The sequence below is a fragment of the Vicia villosa genome, linkage group LG2 (genome assembly GCF_029867415.1).
Source record: "Vicia villosa cultivar HV-30 ecotype Madison, WI linkage group LG2, Vvil1.0, whole genome shotgun sequence".
In the NCBI taxonomy this organism is placed as follows: domain Eukaryota; kingdom Viridiplantae; phylum Streptophyta; class Magnoliopsida; order Fabales; family Fabaceae; genus Vicia; species Vicia villosa.
The window spans coordinates 209,642,243-209,661,075 of NC_081181.1; the positions used below are offsets into that span (position 1 = coordinate 209,642,243).

The following is an 18,833-nucleotide window of genomic DNA, read 5'->3' on the forward strand; positions in this document are numbered from 1 at the left end:
AGGGACGCCGACCATAGGTAACTGTGCTAGTCACCTCATTTGTCTTTATTATCTCTCCTCACGTCACGTAACATTAAATGCTAGTCATCATTCGTTTCATTTTATTTCTTTTTAAATACTCTTCAAACACTTCTCCTTCCCTCTCATATTTTCTCTATTCACTCTATCTTTTTGCATTCATATCAAACCCTACCTGTTCAGTTTCTGCAAATCCATCATGAACTCTTCATCAAGCCCAGGAAATCATGAAAATGATCAAAACAACAAAAGAAAAGCTGTTGAAACATCACCTTCCAAACCCAAAAAGATCAAAATCACCTATGATCCTCTCAAGGTGAATCCTTTCGAAGCAATGTTGTCTGGAAACAATTCTAGACGTGTGTTTCATCCCCCTGGTGAAAGCCCTCCATCATCTCCATCTTCTTCCTCATCTTTCGACCTTCAAGACTCGGCTTCCTCTTCATCTAACCTTTCCTCTCCCTTAATCTCTTCTGAAGAAATCTCTTCATCTTCACCCGCTGAGAATGTTGTCTCTGGTAAAGATGGTGGAAGATCTGCATCAGGACCAAGTCTCCCTGATCCCTCGCCTGAAAGCCCAAGAAGCAGTCAATGAGGCGTTTCACTTCTTCATGGCATGCTGGCACAGACGTTGTCTTAGCTAGGGTCCTAGGATTTGGTCTTAGTAGTTTTATTTTCCTTGTTGCATCTGTTTGTTAAACATCTTCTTGTAATCCTTTTTTGTTTATCAATGAAAAAGTTTCTTTGCTTTTACATTCCAGTGATTCTTTTGTCGTTTTATACATCTGAATCTTTTTAAATATTCTTTTTGATGTTATGACAAAAAGGGGGAGAAAGATAAATGATAAATGATTTGATTAAATCTATCAGTTGCTGGGTAGAGGCTCCCACACATTCACTAACAAGAACTGCAAGTTCTACATGGTTTAAGTGTTTTGCAGGTACAGAGAAGTGAAGTGAATCTTCAAAGCAAACACTAGAAGCAAAACCATAAGAAGTGTTATTCTGTAAAAGGAATAAGCTCTTGGAAACTGAAGCAAGCTGAGTGCTGTCAAGCTTCAGAGATCAGAAGCAAGAAAGAAGAATGATTCAGAAGCACTGATAATAGAATTTGAATATCATTGTCTATCCTGTTCTGACAAAATTCTATTTGCTCTGATACATATAATGTTATGGCTCTGATACATTATTTGCTCTGATACATTATTTCAGCCTATATGGCTCTGATACATATAATGTGTTCAAACATACATTTTATGTTCTAACTCGTTCATGCTGACTTTTGTCGTTTAGTTTTTGTTCTGTAACATTTCAGGATGTAGAGATGCTCTGATGATGCTCTGGTACATTCAACAATGTTCTGATACAAATCTAGCATGAAGTGATGTTGGAAGACATTCAAAGTTCTGAAGCTATCCGAGGGAAGCAGAAATCAGAAGATGTGAATGTTCTAAAAGATCCAGAAAACTCAAGTTCTGAAGCTGTCCTGAATGGAAGCAGAAGTCAGAAGCTGTGAATGTTCTGAAGATCAAAGAAATTCAAGTTCTGAAGCTGTCCACGATGGAAGCAGGAATCAGAAGCTGTGAGTGTTCTAAGGATCTAAAGAAATTCAAGTTCTGAAGCTGTCAAATGGAAGCAGAAGTCAGAAGCTATGAATTCTCTGAAGGCAGAAGCTTATATGATCGTCTCTACCGAAATAATCAGGGAAGTCTTTTATCAAAGTTCTTCGAGTATTTATTTCAGGGGGAGATTATTTATCTCAGGGGGAGATTGTTAATCTCAGGGGGAGACATATTCATATGCTTATGCTATAGCTGTGTAATTTGTCTTTTGCCGTCTACTCTTTCTGATCGCAAATTCATATCATTTATATATGTTTTTGTCATCATCAAAAAGGGGGAGATTGTTAGAACAAGATTTGTTCTTATCAATTATCTTAGTTTTGATGATAACAATAATATGAATTTTGCTTAAGATAATATGGTACTCTAATCCAATGCAATTTCCCTTTCAGGAAATATATAAAGAGTACGCATAATTCAGCGCTCAGAAGTTGTGTCTCAAATGGTTCAGCATGCAACATCAGAACATGGTCTGGCAAGACATCAGAAGATGGTCGAAGCAGAATCAGAACATGGGTCTATGGAAGCATCAGAAGAACATGAGATCAGAAGCACTGAAGATCAGAAGATGGTATCACGCAACAGAAGCACTTCAAGATCAGAAGATCAGAAGATGCTATGCACCAAGCTGTTTTGACTCTGATGATATTCAAACGTCGTATTCACAAACATCAGATCAGAAGGAAGTACAGGTGGCAGTCTACGCTGACTGACAAAAGGAACGTTAAAGCTACTAAAGGCAACGTCAGTAGACACAGCGTGAACAAGGCTCGAGGTAGTTGACAAAAGCGTATAACATTAAATGCAATGCTGTACGGAACACGCAAAGCATTAAATGCATTCAACGGTCATCTTCTCAACGCCTATAAATATGAAGTTCTGATGAGAAGCAAGGTTAACGATTCTGCACCAAAACATCTCATATCAAACTTGCTGAAACGCTATTCAATCTAAACTCAGAATCTTCATCTTCATCAAAGCTCACTACATTGCTGTTGTAATATCTTAGTGAGATTAAGCTTAAACGATTAAGAGAAATATCACAGTTGTGATTATCGCTTTTAAGAAGCATTTGTAATACTCTTAGAATTACATTAAGTTGTAAAGAACTAGAGTGATCGTGTGATCAGTATACTCTAGGAAGTCTTAGCAGTTGGCTGAGCAGTTTGTAACTAGAGTGATCGTGTTGATCAGAATACTCTAGGGAAGTCTTAGGAGTGAACTAAGCCTAGAGTGATCGTGTTGATCAGTAGACTCTAGAAAAGTCTTAGAGGGTATCTAAGCAGTTGTTCCTGGAGTGATCAGTGTGTGATCAGAAGACTCTGGAAGACTTAGTTGCGGACTAAGTGGAAAACCATTGTAATCCGTGCGATTAGTGGATTAAATCCTCAGGTTGAGGTAAATCATCTCTGCGGGGGTGGACTGGAGTAGCTTCGTTAACAGCGAACCAGGATAAAAATAATTGTGCAATTTATTTTTATCGTCCAAGATTTAAAGTCACACTTATTCAATCCCCCCCTTTCTAAGTGTTTTTCTATCCTTCAATAAACACAGTTTCCTCTACCATTCAGTAAATAAAATAAAAAGTCATATGCTGTAAATCACGGTGGGCGGTGGCTGTTAAGATGTTTTCTTGACATCGCTTTCAACCTGAATAAAATTAATGTACGTTAATATATAAACAGTATGAGACACAAAGTATATTTACAATTATTCATATAAATTAAAACATGGATAGATAATGGGATGTGGAAATGTGGATTACCAGTTAACAAAGTGATTGAAAAACTTCCTTGTACACGACATTTGTAGTTGTCGACAGCGGAACATTGTCGTTGTCATGAATCAGTATCTTTAAACCGTTTTTGTTGGTAACTCTAGATATGGCAACATATAATTGACCATGACTAAAGACGGGAGTAGGCAAATACAGTCCGACGGTATCAAGAGATTGACCTTGGGATTTATTAATTGTCATAGCATAAGAGACAATTATTGGAAATTGTCGCCTAATCAACTTAAATGGCCAAGGAGACTCTGAAGGGGACATAGACATTCGAGGAATGTAAAAGAGGTTACCTATATTTTTGCCAGAAATAATTCTTGCCTCAATGACGTGATTGGCCAATCTTGTAACAATAAGTCTTGTGCCATTGCATAATCCTTGAGATTGGTCTAAATTTCTCATCAACATAATTGGTGTACCAACCTTCAATTTGAGAATGTGATTCGGTAGACCGGATGTTCTTAGATTACTCAAGAATTCGGGTGTTAGAACTTCGTAAGCTTCAGTGTATGTCGCATCGGTCTTATCTATCTCGTCGGAACTGAGATATTCCTTTTGTTCCCCTAAAGAAAGAGAAAAATATTATTAAAACGTCGGATAATGAAAGACATCTTATACATTTAAATATTTGACCAATATGAACATTAATGTGATATGTTAATACTGTGTACCTGGTATTAGGTCCAAAATATAATGGTTTATTCTGTCAATAACTTCAATTGTTGATGCAAGAATTGCTTTGCCTTGCAAATAATCAAGACGGGTATAATTTTGCAACAAATCCGGGTACGTGCTTTCAACGATGGCTTGTATGGGATCTTCAAAATCCGTAATTAATAATTCATGAGGGATCTCTATATCGGCCAATCCATCATTTGGTTCGGATATCCTACCATCGCCGACATCCAGTATCCATTTCGAGAACTCTGCTATATCATTACTGTTCTTATTGCCTCTATCATTCCTAAGCCTCATATTTCTTGTTAGAGTGAGGACCTTGCAGTGATCCCACACATAAGATGAGAATATTGATGCATGCACAATATCGGAACGGGAAGCTCTTGGAACAACGGGAAGAATATGCCGAAAATCTCCGCCGAATACAACAACTTTCCCTCCAAATATTCTACCCGATGGCCCATTCTGATTCATGAGGTCTTTAAGGGTTTTGTCTAATGCTTCAAAGCAATTTTTATGTGCCATGGGTGCTTCATCCCATATGATCACATCAGTTGCTTGAAGTAACTGTGCATGCTCGGTATTCTTGTTGATATTGCACGTAGAGTTGTCAAGGGTCGGCACTGGAATTTTGAACTTTGAGTGGGCAGTTCTTCCGCCTGGAAATAATAATGAAGCTATGCCACTTGAAGCAACAGTAATACATATTTTTCTCTCTGAACGCAGTGCGCTTGACAGTGTTCTCCACATGAAAGTTTTGCCGGTACCTCCATAACCATGCAAAAAAAACACCCCCCTCTTTGTTTTTTTACAGCTTGCATGATTGTTTCAAAAATACCATGTTGCTCACCTGCACATCGTGAGTTTGCTTATAATTTTTACGGAATTATGCCCAGGGAAATAACGTAACAGAGTTGCAAATATATATCGAGTTTTTTATAAGATAACCTGTGAGTGCTTTGAATAGAGCAGTGAAATTTTTTCTTTCGTCATTAACGTTGTAATCACGTTCATCATATATCAGACGGTTGTCGATGTCTCTTGTGACATATGAGTCAGGATATGGCATATCTTTAAACTCGTGCAAGCTTCTTCGATTGGACTGCAACATTTCCTCAATGGCAATGAGCGTCAAGTTTTTCAATTCATTGTCCGTTAAATGCAGGTCTATATATTAATAAAAAAAATCAATCAAACAAAAATATCATTTATTTAATGATATGCTACGATATTTATAGATATTATTAACACAGCAAATGATAGATTTGGACTGTTATTTGTTATTAATAATGTGTTTGCATTCTTACATGGAAATAATATAATTTTCGACTAACTATACTAATAACAAACATATCAAATGATAGACCAGGTGCGTAAAATGTACCTAATTTTTTGGTTGCTTGCCTCTGCTGGTAAAGAATGCCGTCTGCCAATACGTTCCAAGTTTTAACCCAAACATGGTTAGGTCTATTCATTGTACCGGAGAGTAGCATGGTGACAAACAATTGTCGCAAAAAATAACCTGAACCCCAATCTTTGGCCTCGTATATTGCCGAAACATATTCCTTACCATCATTAAGAAATCCCATTTCGAAACATGCATCCCTAAAACTGTGCCGAACAATTCCTCCCACCTTTTTTATGTCCTCGTAGCAAGTCGGCCCTTTGCTACAGTTAACATCATTCTAAGATAAAAAAGCTCACCTGTACTTGGCGGAACCCATATAAGTCTTCCAACTGTATTACCTCTTTTGCGTGGTCTCCATCGTCTGTATCTTTTGTCATACACAAATCTTGTGAGAAACTTGGAGTAAGTCAAATCTTTTGCCTCTGGATATGTCTTGTTGGCTTCCATCCAAGCGGTAAACATAGACTCTTTCACACTTGGTTTTTCAAGTACCTCATCGATCAACTCATAATCAGTATAGTAAACACAATTGTCTCCCTCGAGATGAAAATACAACCTCTCGACAGCGGGCGACCTTCCATGAATGGGAAATGAGAATATCCTCCAACATGCTTCACTTGGAGAGACATATCTACAGTCAAGATATTGTTTTATTTCATCAAGATTTCCATTTAAAGATGATCCATCATTGGTAGTATCAACTACAGTTGCGGTAATTCGGTCATATCCTTTGTTAATATATTTGAATAAATACTTAACGGATGTTCCCTGATTACACCACTCAATGTTGATGTGAGCCTGGAATTTCTTCAACAAATATGGATTATAAGGAGCTACAAATCTGTTATCAAGGTCAACGTCCTTTTTCGTAACTGTAATTCCAGTATCTCTTCTCATGTACAAAGGATATCCTTTATGGTCAACAACAGTGCGAGCCTGAAATTTCTTTGGGAAGAATTTTGAGCATTGATTGTTTTTCATACACGGAGATGAAGTGTTTGCGTATCCGCATGGTCCGTGAATCATATGTGTTTTCACCAGATGATAAAGTTGCATATCATCATCCTCCGATGGAATTTCTGCTGAAATGATGTTGTTTATATCTTCTGGACTGGGACACTTGCTTTCGGGATGCATAAATAACAGAATATGTGCATGTGGTAAACCTCTTTTTTGAAACTCAATTGTGTATATATCTGCAATAACATAAAATAACGAAACAATAAGAACGAACATTATTCAAAGTAGTAATGAGTTAAAGCCAGCATGCCCATATATATATATATATATATAAGTGGATCGTACAACGACTTACATGCAATAACTCTCCCCAATACATGCTTTTTTGTTAAATCAGACAACAGCTCATCCAACTTGATTTTAAAAACTCGGGATATGATGTCAGGGCGATCGTGAGGATAAAGCTTTATTTTGTCGGTAACTCTCTTAATTTCGGGCCACTTTGGATTACAAGTAAAAGTGATAAAAAGTTCGGGAAAACCAACGTGGATACAAATAGCCATTCCATCAAAATAAAGCTGCTCCATGTATCTCCTGCTACCAACATAGGTAAACGGCAAAACTACCCTTTTACCTTTGTTTGAACCCTGTGTGTCCGATCCTTGGTCTGGACCGGTAAGATTGGAGTACTTAGAAACTCTAAGTTTCTTCTGATGCTTGCGGATATAATTCAATCTTTAGGACTCCATCATACAGAATCCATCAACTAAAAATTGCTGAAACAGTCTCCGTGATCTCAAAAGCGTATGTGCCTCAGTTGCTCTTGTTTGAATGCGATACGCAAGCCATTCTCTTATGGTAAGCTTATTCATCTGTTTTTTTAACTTGTTTCCCTGTGTAGAACACCAAGCCTAAATCTGTCTTCTCCATAAGGAAAAAGTAGGGGATATTGTAAAGCAAGATATGCTGGATGAAACTCACTTATTCTCTTTAGCTTACCGCTTTGTCTCTCAAGAATAATATCCCTTTTATCTCCGGTGTCAACGTCGCCTACTATCAATGCAGCAACTTCTGCAACATTGGGTTGATTGTAAATTCTACCATCTTTTGATCTATCTGCAATTAATCTTAACTTCAATTCCGGTACATCGGAATGTCGCAGCCTGTCTGCAGCCATCCTAAAAGATTTAGCATATGTGTTGAACTCGTCAAGCATATTCTTCAATTCGGTCACCACATGCGGAATTATATTTGGATTGTTTCTGAAAAATAAATCACAACACGTGAATTAAGCTACCGAGGAATAAATTGTATATAATAAGCATATATTATTAATGTAGTCTATTAAATTATTAAATGGTGATAAATTACCCCATTCCTTTGATCCGATGTTGTATTTCATTTTCAGTGTCGTAAATATATAGCTGAGAAAATCTGGGTGTCTGTCCATTAAGCGGCACCATGCTCCCAATCCTATGGCAAGGCTGTCCATGTACTCTTATGTTAGGAGGACCTCCACCAGCATTGAACCTGTTGTCAAACTTCATACCAGGAGATGTAAAGGCAAACATCATGTTGTACAATCTACAATATTGCTGATAATTCTGATTATCCGGACCATCATCTTGAAACAACTACTGGTTAAGATAAGGAGGAGGTAATTTCAAAAGAGGAAGCAAAATCTTGCCATTTCCACAACACTGTTGGAATTTGGGGACAGCACTATGTTTTCGTTTATCAGTTTTCTCTCCGTACCACATAAGTGCCCCACAACGTGTACATTCTATTGCAGGATCACCTATATCTGAGTATCCTGAAAAGATACAACCGAAATCATAATATGCCCATAACGAATGAACAAACGTTGAAATAAGGCACTTGAATTTTAACTTTATAATATAATGTACTGATTATAAATGAACAATAGTTTGACATGGTAATATAACATTTTAAAACAAAATGTAACCTGAATCATGATCATTAATCGAAGTATGAATTGTATTTTGCTGCTCATGGTCATCGACGCTTGATGCTGAATCATAGTCAGGATTGTTGTTTATGAACTCACATTCACTATCACTAAATGTTCTGTCCGACCTATCCTCGTCCGAACTATCATCGTCTTCAATGTCTACTTCGATTGTACCATTAGAAAAGTCATTGAATAAATTTGCTGCGATGGTTCGGACATCATGAGTTTTTTTCTTTCTGTTGGATGAAACGACAGATGTTATACGCTGCAATCAAATTTATAGCACGATGTTTATATCAGGAGGAAAGAATTAAGCTGCAATAAAAAAGTTTAACACATGTTATAACAATTCGGATACACATACCGGAGAATGAAGATTATCAGTTTCTATGGTGTTACAACTTCCGTTCGTGGTTGGCGTTGTGCGTGTGCGAGATTTTTTCAAATTTATAAGTGACTTCCTCCTCTCACGTGCCATTGCATATTTCTGTGCAGGGGTGAGTGAAACAACAGTAATATTTGATATGGAGCTTTCAGATGAGAATTGACTATCCGTCATGTTAGGCTGAGGTGTTGCATGATAGACAATATTTTCGTATGAATGTTTTTCCATATGACTGTATAACACAGATTCTTTCAGACCAATTTGCAATAGTTTGGCTGATGATTTTGCAACTCCACCGAGTGGTGAGCGACGATTCTGAATCCCTATATTACTGATAGAAGAAGTTATATTAGACAGTGGTATCCTTACATTGTCACGTAATGGATGATAAAAACTGCTATAACATATCTTGAAATCACTTCCATTCTCATCAACTCTATTTCTTTTTTTTATTCTTTCATTCAAGACAGCTCTCCGATGTCTTCTTGCGAGTGCCGATTTCCTCTTCCTCTCAATGATAGTTGTATCCATGGTTATTGAATTACAATATGCAACACATGATAAAAGCAAATTTTTTTCTCTTGTTTTAAACCAGATGCATCAATATTTATTATAAGAATAGAGTTTGAATGGTTGTGTATATATAGATATTTCCATGACACAATTCCAAAATCTGACTGAATAAAAATAAAACAATGCATAAAACTCAAAGAGTCATCTAAAATGAATGATTACTAAAGTGCATTCCATTACAACTAATATCACGAATTCACACGCACATACAGCAAGCGGAAATTAAATGAAATGGGCATGACATAGGTTTTCATCATTACACAGTTGGTTGAAGAACGTGTCGAGCACAATAACCAATCATTTCTGATAAACTTGAAAGTGATATCATCATGAAAATACATATCACTCAAGTAACCATTATGTATACGTTTAGGTTTTATATACAACATGATTTCATAGCTGTATTATATGGTACAATAGTTATAGTATCATACTTTATTGTTTCTATGAAAGATAATTTTTGAGATGTCTTCTCCAATTACCTAAGGGTAGTAGCAAGCATAAAACTCATAATTGGTTGTGTAAATAAGACAGCATTCAAAATATTTTTTTAATAAACATTACCATGTACAAACCAATTAACTCATTCGAAAATCATCACATTGTATGATATGCTAGCCCTAAATGGGTGGAAGAATAATTTACAACCACCCAGCTGTACTTGACTGAAGTGCTGTGTACAGAAATAGAAAGAGTAGAACCAAATAAGGATGCTGAGCAAATGAATATGGATTTTACAATATGAGAGTTACTAGAAGCCAAAATATGTTACAATATAAATTGGAAATAGGATAATGCTATAATAATAATACAATACTTTGGTTGTCTGCAATCTACATAGTATGGGAAAAAATAAAAATATAAAACAGCAAAAAATTCAACAGTATATTATGGTGATAAAAAATACAATTACATTATGTTTAACATTTTTTCACCCAATACTCACAGCGTCCTTCAATTAAATATTGAATCATGACGCATCTTTAGAGGCATAAAGCATATAGGAATGGACTATTTTTTTTTGTTGCATTGGAGAAGAAACAACTCATTTCAGAGAAACTGATAATCCTTCAATTTTAAGATATGTCATTATTGCAGCGAACCATTTTTATACGTCGCCAGTAAACAAAGTATTAATAAAAATTTAAGAAATTTGTTAAACTTTATTAAATAGAAAAACTTCATAACTTTATTTTTTTATCCATATAGTATTATAGAATTACTCTCCACATTAAACCAAATTATATATAAACAACAATTAAACATAAATATCAAAAATCGTATTTCATACTTAAAATAACACAAACATAATTGTTGCAATTCAAAATTAGGACGAAATACAATAACATAATTTGTCCCATAAGGTTCGAATTAAATAAAATACATCAAAATAAAATGTTCAACAATAAAAAAAACAAATACTACAGACTGGGTACAAAACATATTCCGTGCTCATCTTCACTACTCTTCCTTCTTGATATCTTTAATTAACTTCGTCGACGAAAGCTGGACACCTTCAATTTCCTCAACAGCTTCACTCAAAATTCTCTTAGAAGGGGTAAGATTAGTATTTGAGGCAGATGGATCATAATCAGCTGAGACAGAAAGAGGTTCCTGAAATCATGCGCATGGAAATAACGTTATTGTCAAACTCAACACTTGCAGACAGTAACAATCAGCTACACTCAGTAAGTGAATTATGCAAAACATACAGAAACACTTGGAAATTCGTCCTGCGATGTTGGTTCAATTATGCGAAGCCTAGATGTAGGCTGCATGAGAAATAACACTCCATCAGTATATTACAATGTAATTTAATGTCCAGTAAAAAGTCACAGCAAAAGACATTTACCTCTTCAGCTCTAAAATTGTCCTTAACTTTATTACGGGTTTCCGGATCATCTCTGAAACCAATCACAGAAAGGCGTCCATTTTTGGGCTGGAATACAGCTCTGATGGCCAACTCACGCTTCAATATTGAATCAAGTTCGTAAGGGAATTCAAGCGGATCATACTCCCCAGTCTTGTTTCAAAAAAAAAATACAGGTTATGTAAGAATACATTTATTTGAATTATGGACAGATACAATGATGAAGGAAGATCATGTACCCTTTTTAGACCATTTATAATCTCAGCAGCGGATTTCCCTACCAACTTAACACAGTCGACGTCCCAAAAAATGAACTTAGCAGTGCATTTACCGTCAACAACCAATATTTCCAGTTTAAACTGTAGCAACCTGCCTAAAATTTTAATGTTTTAGAGTCGCCACCTATTCTGAAGGGCGAATAGGAAACCCTACGCAGTTAAGAGATCAGGGTAAGACACTATATTCAGGTCGAGGGAAGGTGTTAGGCACCCTTAACCCTTTCCTAAAGGCTAACATCTCAAAGATAAAGGTTTATGGCAAGGCTTATAAAGAAAGGTGACAGAGAGTAATAAGAGTTAAAGGCTAATTATTTGAACATGATTAGAGTTTGGAAGAGGGGGACTCGCCTTGTTGCCAAGTGCCTACGTATCTCCTTAGGGAGAATCAGAGTCAACGTAGTTCGGGGCACAGGGTTGTACGCCCTTTGAGTTTGAAATTTGATTTGATATGGGTTTGGAGGCCTTTGAGTAGCCTATCGTAGTTTTGAATGAGGATGAAAATCCGTAGTTTGATATTGAGGTTCTGAAAGGTTTGAAAAGTGTTTTGAGGTTTTAGATTTGGGAAGTGTTTTAGGATTGGGCGTACAACCCTGATTTTAATTTGTTACCATTAGTTACGATAATCAATAGGTTTGATTACCACGGCTAACGGATTGAAGGGAGGATTGCTAACCACTATAATCGATAGATTCGATTATCACGAATAGCAAATGTGTGTGTTTTAAATAATTTTAATTATTTAATTTTACCGTTATCCCTCATAATCAATAGCTTTGATTAAGAATAATAACGAATTTTGAAGATGAATAGGCTAATCATCGCAACCAATAAGATGGTTGAAACCCTTTAGCCAAATAATATGTATTTGAATTATGTTAATTTAATTGACAATTAAATGACCGATTATTACTCATCACGACCGATTAATATGGTCGAAACGAATAATAAATTACAAACCCTGATATTCTGGCCAAATGGCCCATGGGATTCGGCAAACCCTAATACCTTAATAAGTTCCTAGGGTTTTCTTTGTGATTTTTATAATTAAGGTTAAATTAATTAAAATTAATTAAATCGAACAATCGATAAAATAATCGGGAAAATAATCCTATATACTTATATCCCTAACCTAATTATATTATCAATCCTAATAAGACAAATTAATTATATTTAACATTTAATCTAACAAATGAAAATAAAAAAACAAATAAAACCAAAAGAACATGGGCGTTGATTGCATGTGGCTGATCCTTGAAGCTCCATGGTAGACTTGCACATCTGGGACGCGGGATCATGCAGCGTAGAGATCCAAGGGTCATTGGCTGAGAGTACACCGTGTACTTGGTGAGCAAGCGCGCGCTGGATCCGTTAGCAAATACTCGTTAAAAATAATATGGGATGCTGGGGATCGAACCCAGGTCCCTTCAATTACCATCAAAGCGCTTCCACCACCTGGGCCTGATTGCTTCGTTGTTAATTATACACGTATGATGAATAATGTACGAAACTCGTGGTAGATACACAAGAAAACGCGCGCGATTTGAATAAGCCAATGGGGTGCCTACACCTCATCGTCTTCTTGCTCACATCCTGTATATAGATTTTACAGCGCTTCTCGTTGGTTAGGTATAAAAGGTTATGTTTACTACACCTGTCGTTTTGCGAAATCCTTATACCAACGTCGAAATCAAAACTAAAGCCATGGACCAACTCGGTTTGACTCCACGAACACAAAGGTGGCCTTCGATTGGCCTAAATCTCCCTATAACATAAAGCCCCAATTTGCTCCTCCAAAACCTAACAATGGCGAACGGTAGTTCCTGCACTTAACCAGCAATTAAACCATACAGAAACAATCTACACATCCACACAAACACAATCGTATCCTCAAAACTAGTTTATAATACATAAATCAATGCAGTCGAAGCAATTTAGGAGAAAGCAAACCGTGACCCCTACGGAACGATTCAGCATGCGTTGGCTACAACTAGGGATTGGTATAGTTTCAGAGTCATCCCAGGAACACGCCTGAAACTTCAAAACGCTTTGAAACCTCTCCAATCCTCAAAACCGAATTCTCCTTATTCTTGATTTTCTTGAAACTAGTTAGGGTTCCTCTAGTCCAGATCTCGCCCCCCTTGGCATTGCACTCTCTTCTATACTTATAGGAAATCCTATTAGGTTAATAAAACATGCCCAAAATCCTTTTGAATCCATTATTGAAAATTTGAGGAATCTTGGTTTTAAAATGTTTCTAAAATTATCCAATCTCAATCTTTTTCTCTCTAATCTTATTTTGTATCAATTATGCATCAAATATTGAGTAATGTGATGATTGGTATTGATTGGTTTTATCTTTAAAATTAAATATTTGATTTTTCATTATTTACTTTAAATAAATTGAATTTAAAATGAATTAAAATCAAGATAAATAAAATAAATAATAAAAATGGTATGGGATCGGGCCAGGGGTCTTCTAACAATATTAGAATCATGTTTGGATTAAGAAATATGGGCCCATTTGGAGAATTTTCAATTTTAGTCCATATCTTCTTCATGCATTTCTAAAAAAAATGACCAACTTGCACCACTCACATCTCTCTCAATTCTTATCACATGGAGATGATAGCTGACTTTTTGGAAAGCTCCAAGAGTCCTCTAAATGATCCTTTTGGTTTCATCTCAATTGGAGCTTTCATGCTCAAGTTATGAGCTTTGACTCAAAAGGTGTCTTTTGTTGACTTTTTGGAGGACCTATAATCTTTTGCATCATACCTCTCAAACGAAGCATTTCTAGCCCTGGCTTGTGAGAGACAAAGTTGTAGGGAATCCAATTTCCTTCAAAATAGGCTTTGAGTGGGGAATTTTTGATGTTCCATGTGAAAGTTATGCCCTGTCAAAGTTGGGTTGACTTTCTCCTAAGAAACCCTAATTTGAACCTTTTTGTATTTGTTCATCTCTGAGTTTCTATTAATGGAATCATGATCAATCTTTGATCAAATGATGGTTATACTCTTATTCACTTTATGTTGACCCAAAATTGAGAGTTTTTGACTGTGCTTTGATTATGGTTGACTTTTAGGTCAAACCAGTTGACTGTGGGTTACCTGGACCATTGAGGGAGCAAAGCTTTGGATTTGAATCTTGAACTTTGAATCATTGTGAATGGAACATGGAAGGCAAATTTTGGGGTATGACATAAACCTACAGCATGTTACAGTATATCATAAGCCATGATGTTTGTATTGAAAGAAAATAAAAATCAGGAAAATCTTCAACAATACCTGGGCACGGGAGAAGGACTTATATGTTTTGCATAACACTCAAGCTTTCCATCCCTCAAAGTCACACTTTTTGTACGGTCAACACATCCGTCGTAATACCATCCAGATTGTCCAACATCAAATTTATCCAGCGTGGCAACAGTTACACATGTAGTTTCCTAACATACACAACCAATATAAAAATTTAATCTTTATTTGTAAAAAGTTAATATTATACATTCAAAGTACGTGATCACTTGCCTGTTGCAAACCCCCTATTTCTGCAAGACTTAAAACATCAGCTTTCCATACAAACTTATTGAAATCTGAGTATTGTGAATTTTGTGATGCAGTAACTTGCACGCCTGTATCTGATAACTTTGGGAAATCACCTCTAAAACTGCAAAAATAATAATAAGATAATGCATGTTAGATTTATATTATCTATCAAACGGTTAATAAAATAAAGGATGATGCAAATACCTTTCATTTAGCTTAGAAACTTGTTCAAAACCAGTATCATTAATGATCAGTTTTGTGCCATTCCATGCATTGGATACGTTTAAAGGAAAGTTTCCTGTAAAGTTATATTTAATAATTTCAGAATGTCAAATTTTTAACACATCTATGATATCACATTAAAATACAAAAATTCAGAAGCATATACCTTGAGCCTCCTTTATTCAAGCATTAATCAGAAGCACAACCATATTACCATCATCCTTATTTTTTGTCCAATACTCATTGAATTGGATTGCAAACTGACCCCATAACGTACACACAACCATTGACTTGCTGCAATATAAAAAAATGAATCCGTTAAGCATATAAAAAAAATATTCCATGCATATGTATAATAGTGTGTGTAGATGGATCTGACCTATTATCAGTAATTGAAAAAACAACTTTGCTCTTGCTGTTATCAGAACTGACGTTGAATTGAGTAATCTCTACAACACCACCAAGAACATCTGCAACATAAGAACGTGCAATATAAGATAAGCGCGTATATAAGTCAAAAGTCACACACGTCTAATCTCAGAGGTAAAAAATTAAGACTTAGTCCAAGAAGACGGTTACCAACTAAAATATTTGATTGGAACTTGCCATCTACAATGTCAGAAAGACTTAGTAGATTGAGAACATTAACAGGAATTTCAGGGTTGTCGGTTTTCTTAAGGGAAGTTGATCCACAGAACACCAGCTTGTGTTTGTGATCGGTGGACTTAAAAGAAAAGTCATTGGAACCTACTTTAAAATTCTGCATTACGTATGAACAACCATGACAGAGATATTCCTTGAACTTGGCAACCAAGTACGGAGGCACAACAACTTGAATCATAGATCCCTACATTGCATAAAAACGTATGGAATCAGCATCTGTTCCAAAAATATGTCAAATAAGTGTACAGACATGAACATGGATGCAAACCTTAGAATCCACGAGAATCATTTCAAGGTGTTCCTTCTTTGAAGCACTTGTGACTGACCAAATATGTTTGTACCTAACAGAAATCTTCCATAGGTCCTTTGAGTCATTGATATCTCTCAGATACTCAATTGGACGCGCCATTATTTTCTTTTCACGATCACCTGAAAAAATAGATGTTAATATACACACTAACAGCAACAGAAGGTTAATATCAATGAGAAAATGAATATAAAACCTTGAGTAGTTTTGGTGGAACGATTTTGGAAGGTATGGAATGTAGGTGAGGGTATTTATAGTGGATGATGTAGCTGGAAAGTTGAAAGGTTTTTGATGTAGGAAGCTGTGCTAAGTCCCTTGTGTGATGATGCAGCTGCCGTCTAGGGTTTGTAATTCCAACAAACATCCATAAATACAACAAAGCACACGCTACATGTATCATCATTACATTTCGTGCTGCTCAATGCTTGAAATGTGAAAAAAAGGTGAAAACTTAAAAAAAAAAAAGGAGAAAATTAATGAAACAGTTTTGCTGTAATGACGCCATGTCAGCAAAATTTGAATTAGGATCAACCATGTTTCATTATTTAATACAAAGACTAATGTGCCCTTAATGGTTAGATTTGTTAAAGCTAATATCAGTTAGGGCATACGTGGAAATTCCAGGTACTTTAAATTTTATATATTGTTAATAGATTTCTTTAGTCTAGATGATTTGTGTTTTTTTATTCTCACATTGAGGATTTTCTATGTTAAAATATCGGTGTTCTCTTATGCCTTTAATTGTTTGATTTACTCCTATATATTTTTGTTGATTCTCACGTGTTCTTACAAGTTCGAGGACTTTTATCTCCAGTACATATTAATTTATTATTATGTGTAAATTTTCCATCATAATTTTCTTAGAAATCTAGGTAGCTAAAAATAAAATCATAGGTCATGTTATTGAAAAGTCTTTTAGATAATAATATATTTCTATCAATGTTTTAATATTAAAATTTAAAATTAAAATTAAATTACAAATTTTTAAATTTACATTAACTCAGGCATAATGGTTTAAATTAATTTTATTAAAGTCTAAATATATTATTATAAAATAAAATAAAAACATGATATCACATGGATCTGGATCTTCTATATTCATTTTTTCTTTTTTCCTCTTGTTTGCTTTCATCTCAACCTTTCGGCTATGTTTTTTCTCTTAGAATTACTTTGTTTATTTAATATATTTTTTTTATAAACTCATCGTCTTTAGAAATTTATAGGGGGACTTTAAAATGATTATATTTGTTTCGGAATGATCATAGGCATAAAGTAGTAGAATCAATTACGAAGGCCCAATTTAAAACTCCCTAGAGTAAGTTGAATGATCATATGAGACCTCATCAGAGATCTGAGCACCTGATCCTAGTCGCCAAAGCATCAACCTACTGTTAGATCTGATCAGACGGCTCCCCCATCAAACACGAGTGAGACATATACGACACATGCTTTTTGCAAGGATAATGTCATTCTCACTCTCAAACTACTTCTCCGTGATATTATTGACTTGAATCTTGGAGTGCTTACCTTACACATCCTTCTTTCTCCGCTACACTAGAAGCTCTCACAGCTGTATCAGAAGAGATCTTTCCCTCGACATTATGTATTTCTCGTTCCGCTTTGGAATAATGGCAATGTATGTGAGGATCTACTTTTAATTCTCATGTATTTCCATATTAAATTCATCTAATTCTAAAAGTCACGTCTCACCAACAACAATCTCGCACAATTAGTGTTGGAAGTCTTTGATCAAACTACTAGAGTCACTTCACATGCGTCTACTTCTATATCACATTTAATTCACTAGGCGAGCTATGGTTCGCCCAGTTTTGCAAGGTAGACTTTTTTGCCTTAGATTCGTTAATCAAGGGGTGCTTTCCCAACAAGTTTAGATTGGATTTTGGCCTTCTATCTTTGGTTCATGTAATTTTATAATGTAGGACTACTAATTGAACAATAGATAATCTGTCTATAATTACACCTTCGGATGATACAAAGACCATTCAAATATGGTATAAATATTACTCATAGTATCCGATGTAAATACAATTGTAATAATTTCTCAAACAAGGAGAAATTAATATAATTCTCCAAAGATAATTCAATAATGGTCATTTGACCACTCAAAATAATTTCTTAAACAAAGAGAAATTCAAATAATTTTTCAAAGAGAATTTAATAATGGTCATTTGACCACTTAAAAAATGATTTCCCAATTAAAGAGAAATTCAAATAATTCTCTAAAGAGAATCCAAAAACAATACTTGATAATTTCTTAAATAAAATTAGGAGAAATTAAAATAATTCTCTAAAGAGAATTCAAGAAAATATTTGAATAATTCAACGGATAGAAAGAAAGGAGAAGAAGTTGGCGCTTCAACTATTTGAAAAACAAAAAGTATAGAAATTGAGGGAGGAAAATCTCAAAAGAAATTTTTGTTATTTTTCGGAATGAAACATGTGCATTCCTTATCTAATTAAGTACGTTAGTTAAGGTATTTAATCTAAGTTTTGTGAGACTAATGAATCTTTTCAACTAACACACAAAC

The 18,833-nt window shown here is 35.2% G+C and overlaps 2 protein-coding genes across 2 annotated transcripts; both read right to left on the reverse strand.

Moving 5' to 3' along the window:
* Window positions 1–3,408: 3,408 nt before the first annotated feature.
* Window positions 3,409–7,059, reverse strand: LOC131651212 (uncharacterized). The gene is made up of 6 exons (XM_058920880.1): window positions 6,828–7,059; window positions 5,809–6,708; window positions 5,489–5,767; window positions 5,053–5,271; window positions 4,098–4,763; window positions 3,409–3,989 (listed from the first exon to the last, which is right to left on the reverse strand). Exons 1-6 carry the CDS (start codon window positions 7,057–7,059, stop codon window positions 3,409–3,411), a joined length of 2,877 nt encoding a protein of 958 aa, XP_058776863.1.
* Window positions 7,060–10,863: 3,804 nt separating this feature from the next.
* LOC131651213 (uncharacterized) lies at window positions 10,864–16,386 on the reverse strand. The gene is made up of 11 exons (XM_058920881.1): window positions 16,246–16,386; window positions 15,921–16,161; window positions 15,694–15,784; window positions 15,529–15,608; window positions 15,297–15,390; window positions 15,075–15,213; window positions 14,835–14,992; window positions 11,512–11,641; window positions 11,255–11,425; window positions 11,115–11,174; window positions 10,864–11,016 (listed from the first exon to the last, which is right to left on the reverse strand). Exons 1-11 carry the CDS (start codon window positions 16,384–16,386, stop codon window positions 10,864–10,866), a joined length of 1,458 nt encoding a protein of 485 aa, XP_058776864.1.
* Between the last annotated feature and the right edge of the window lie 2,447 nt (window positions 16,387–18,833).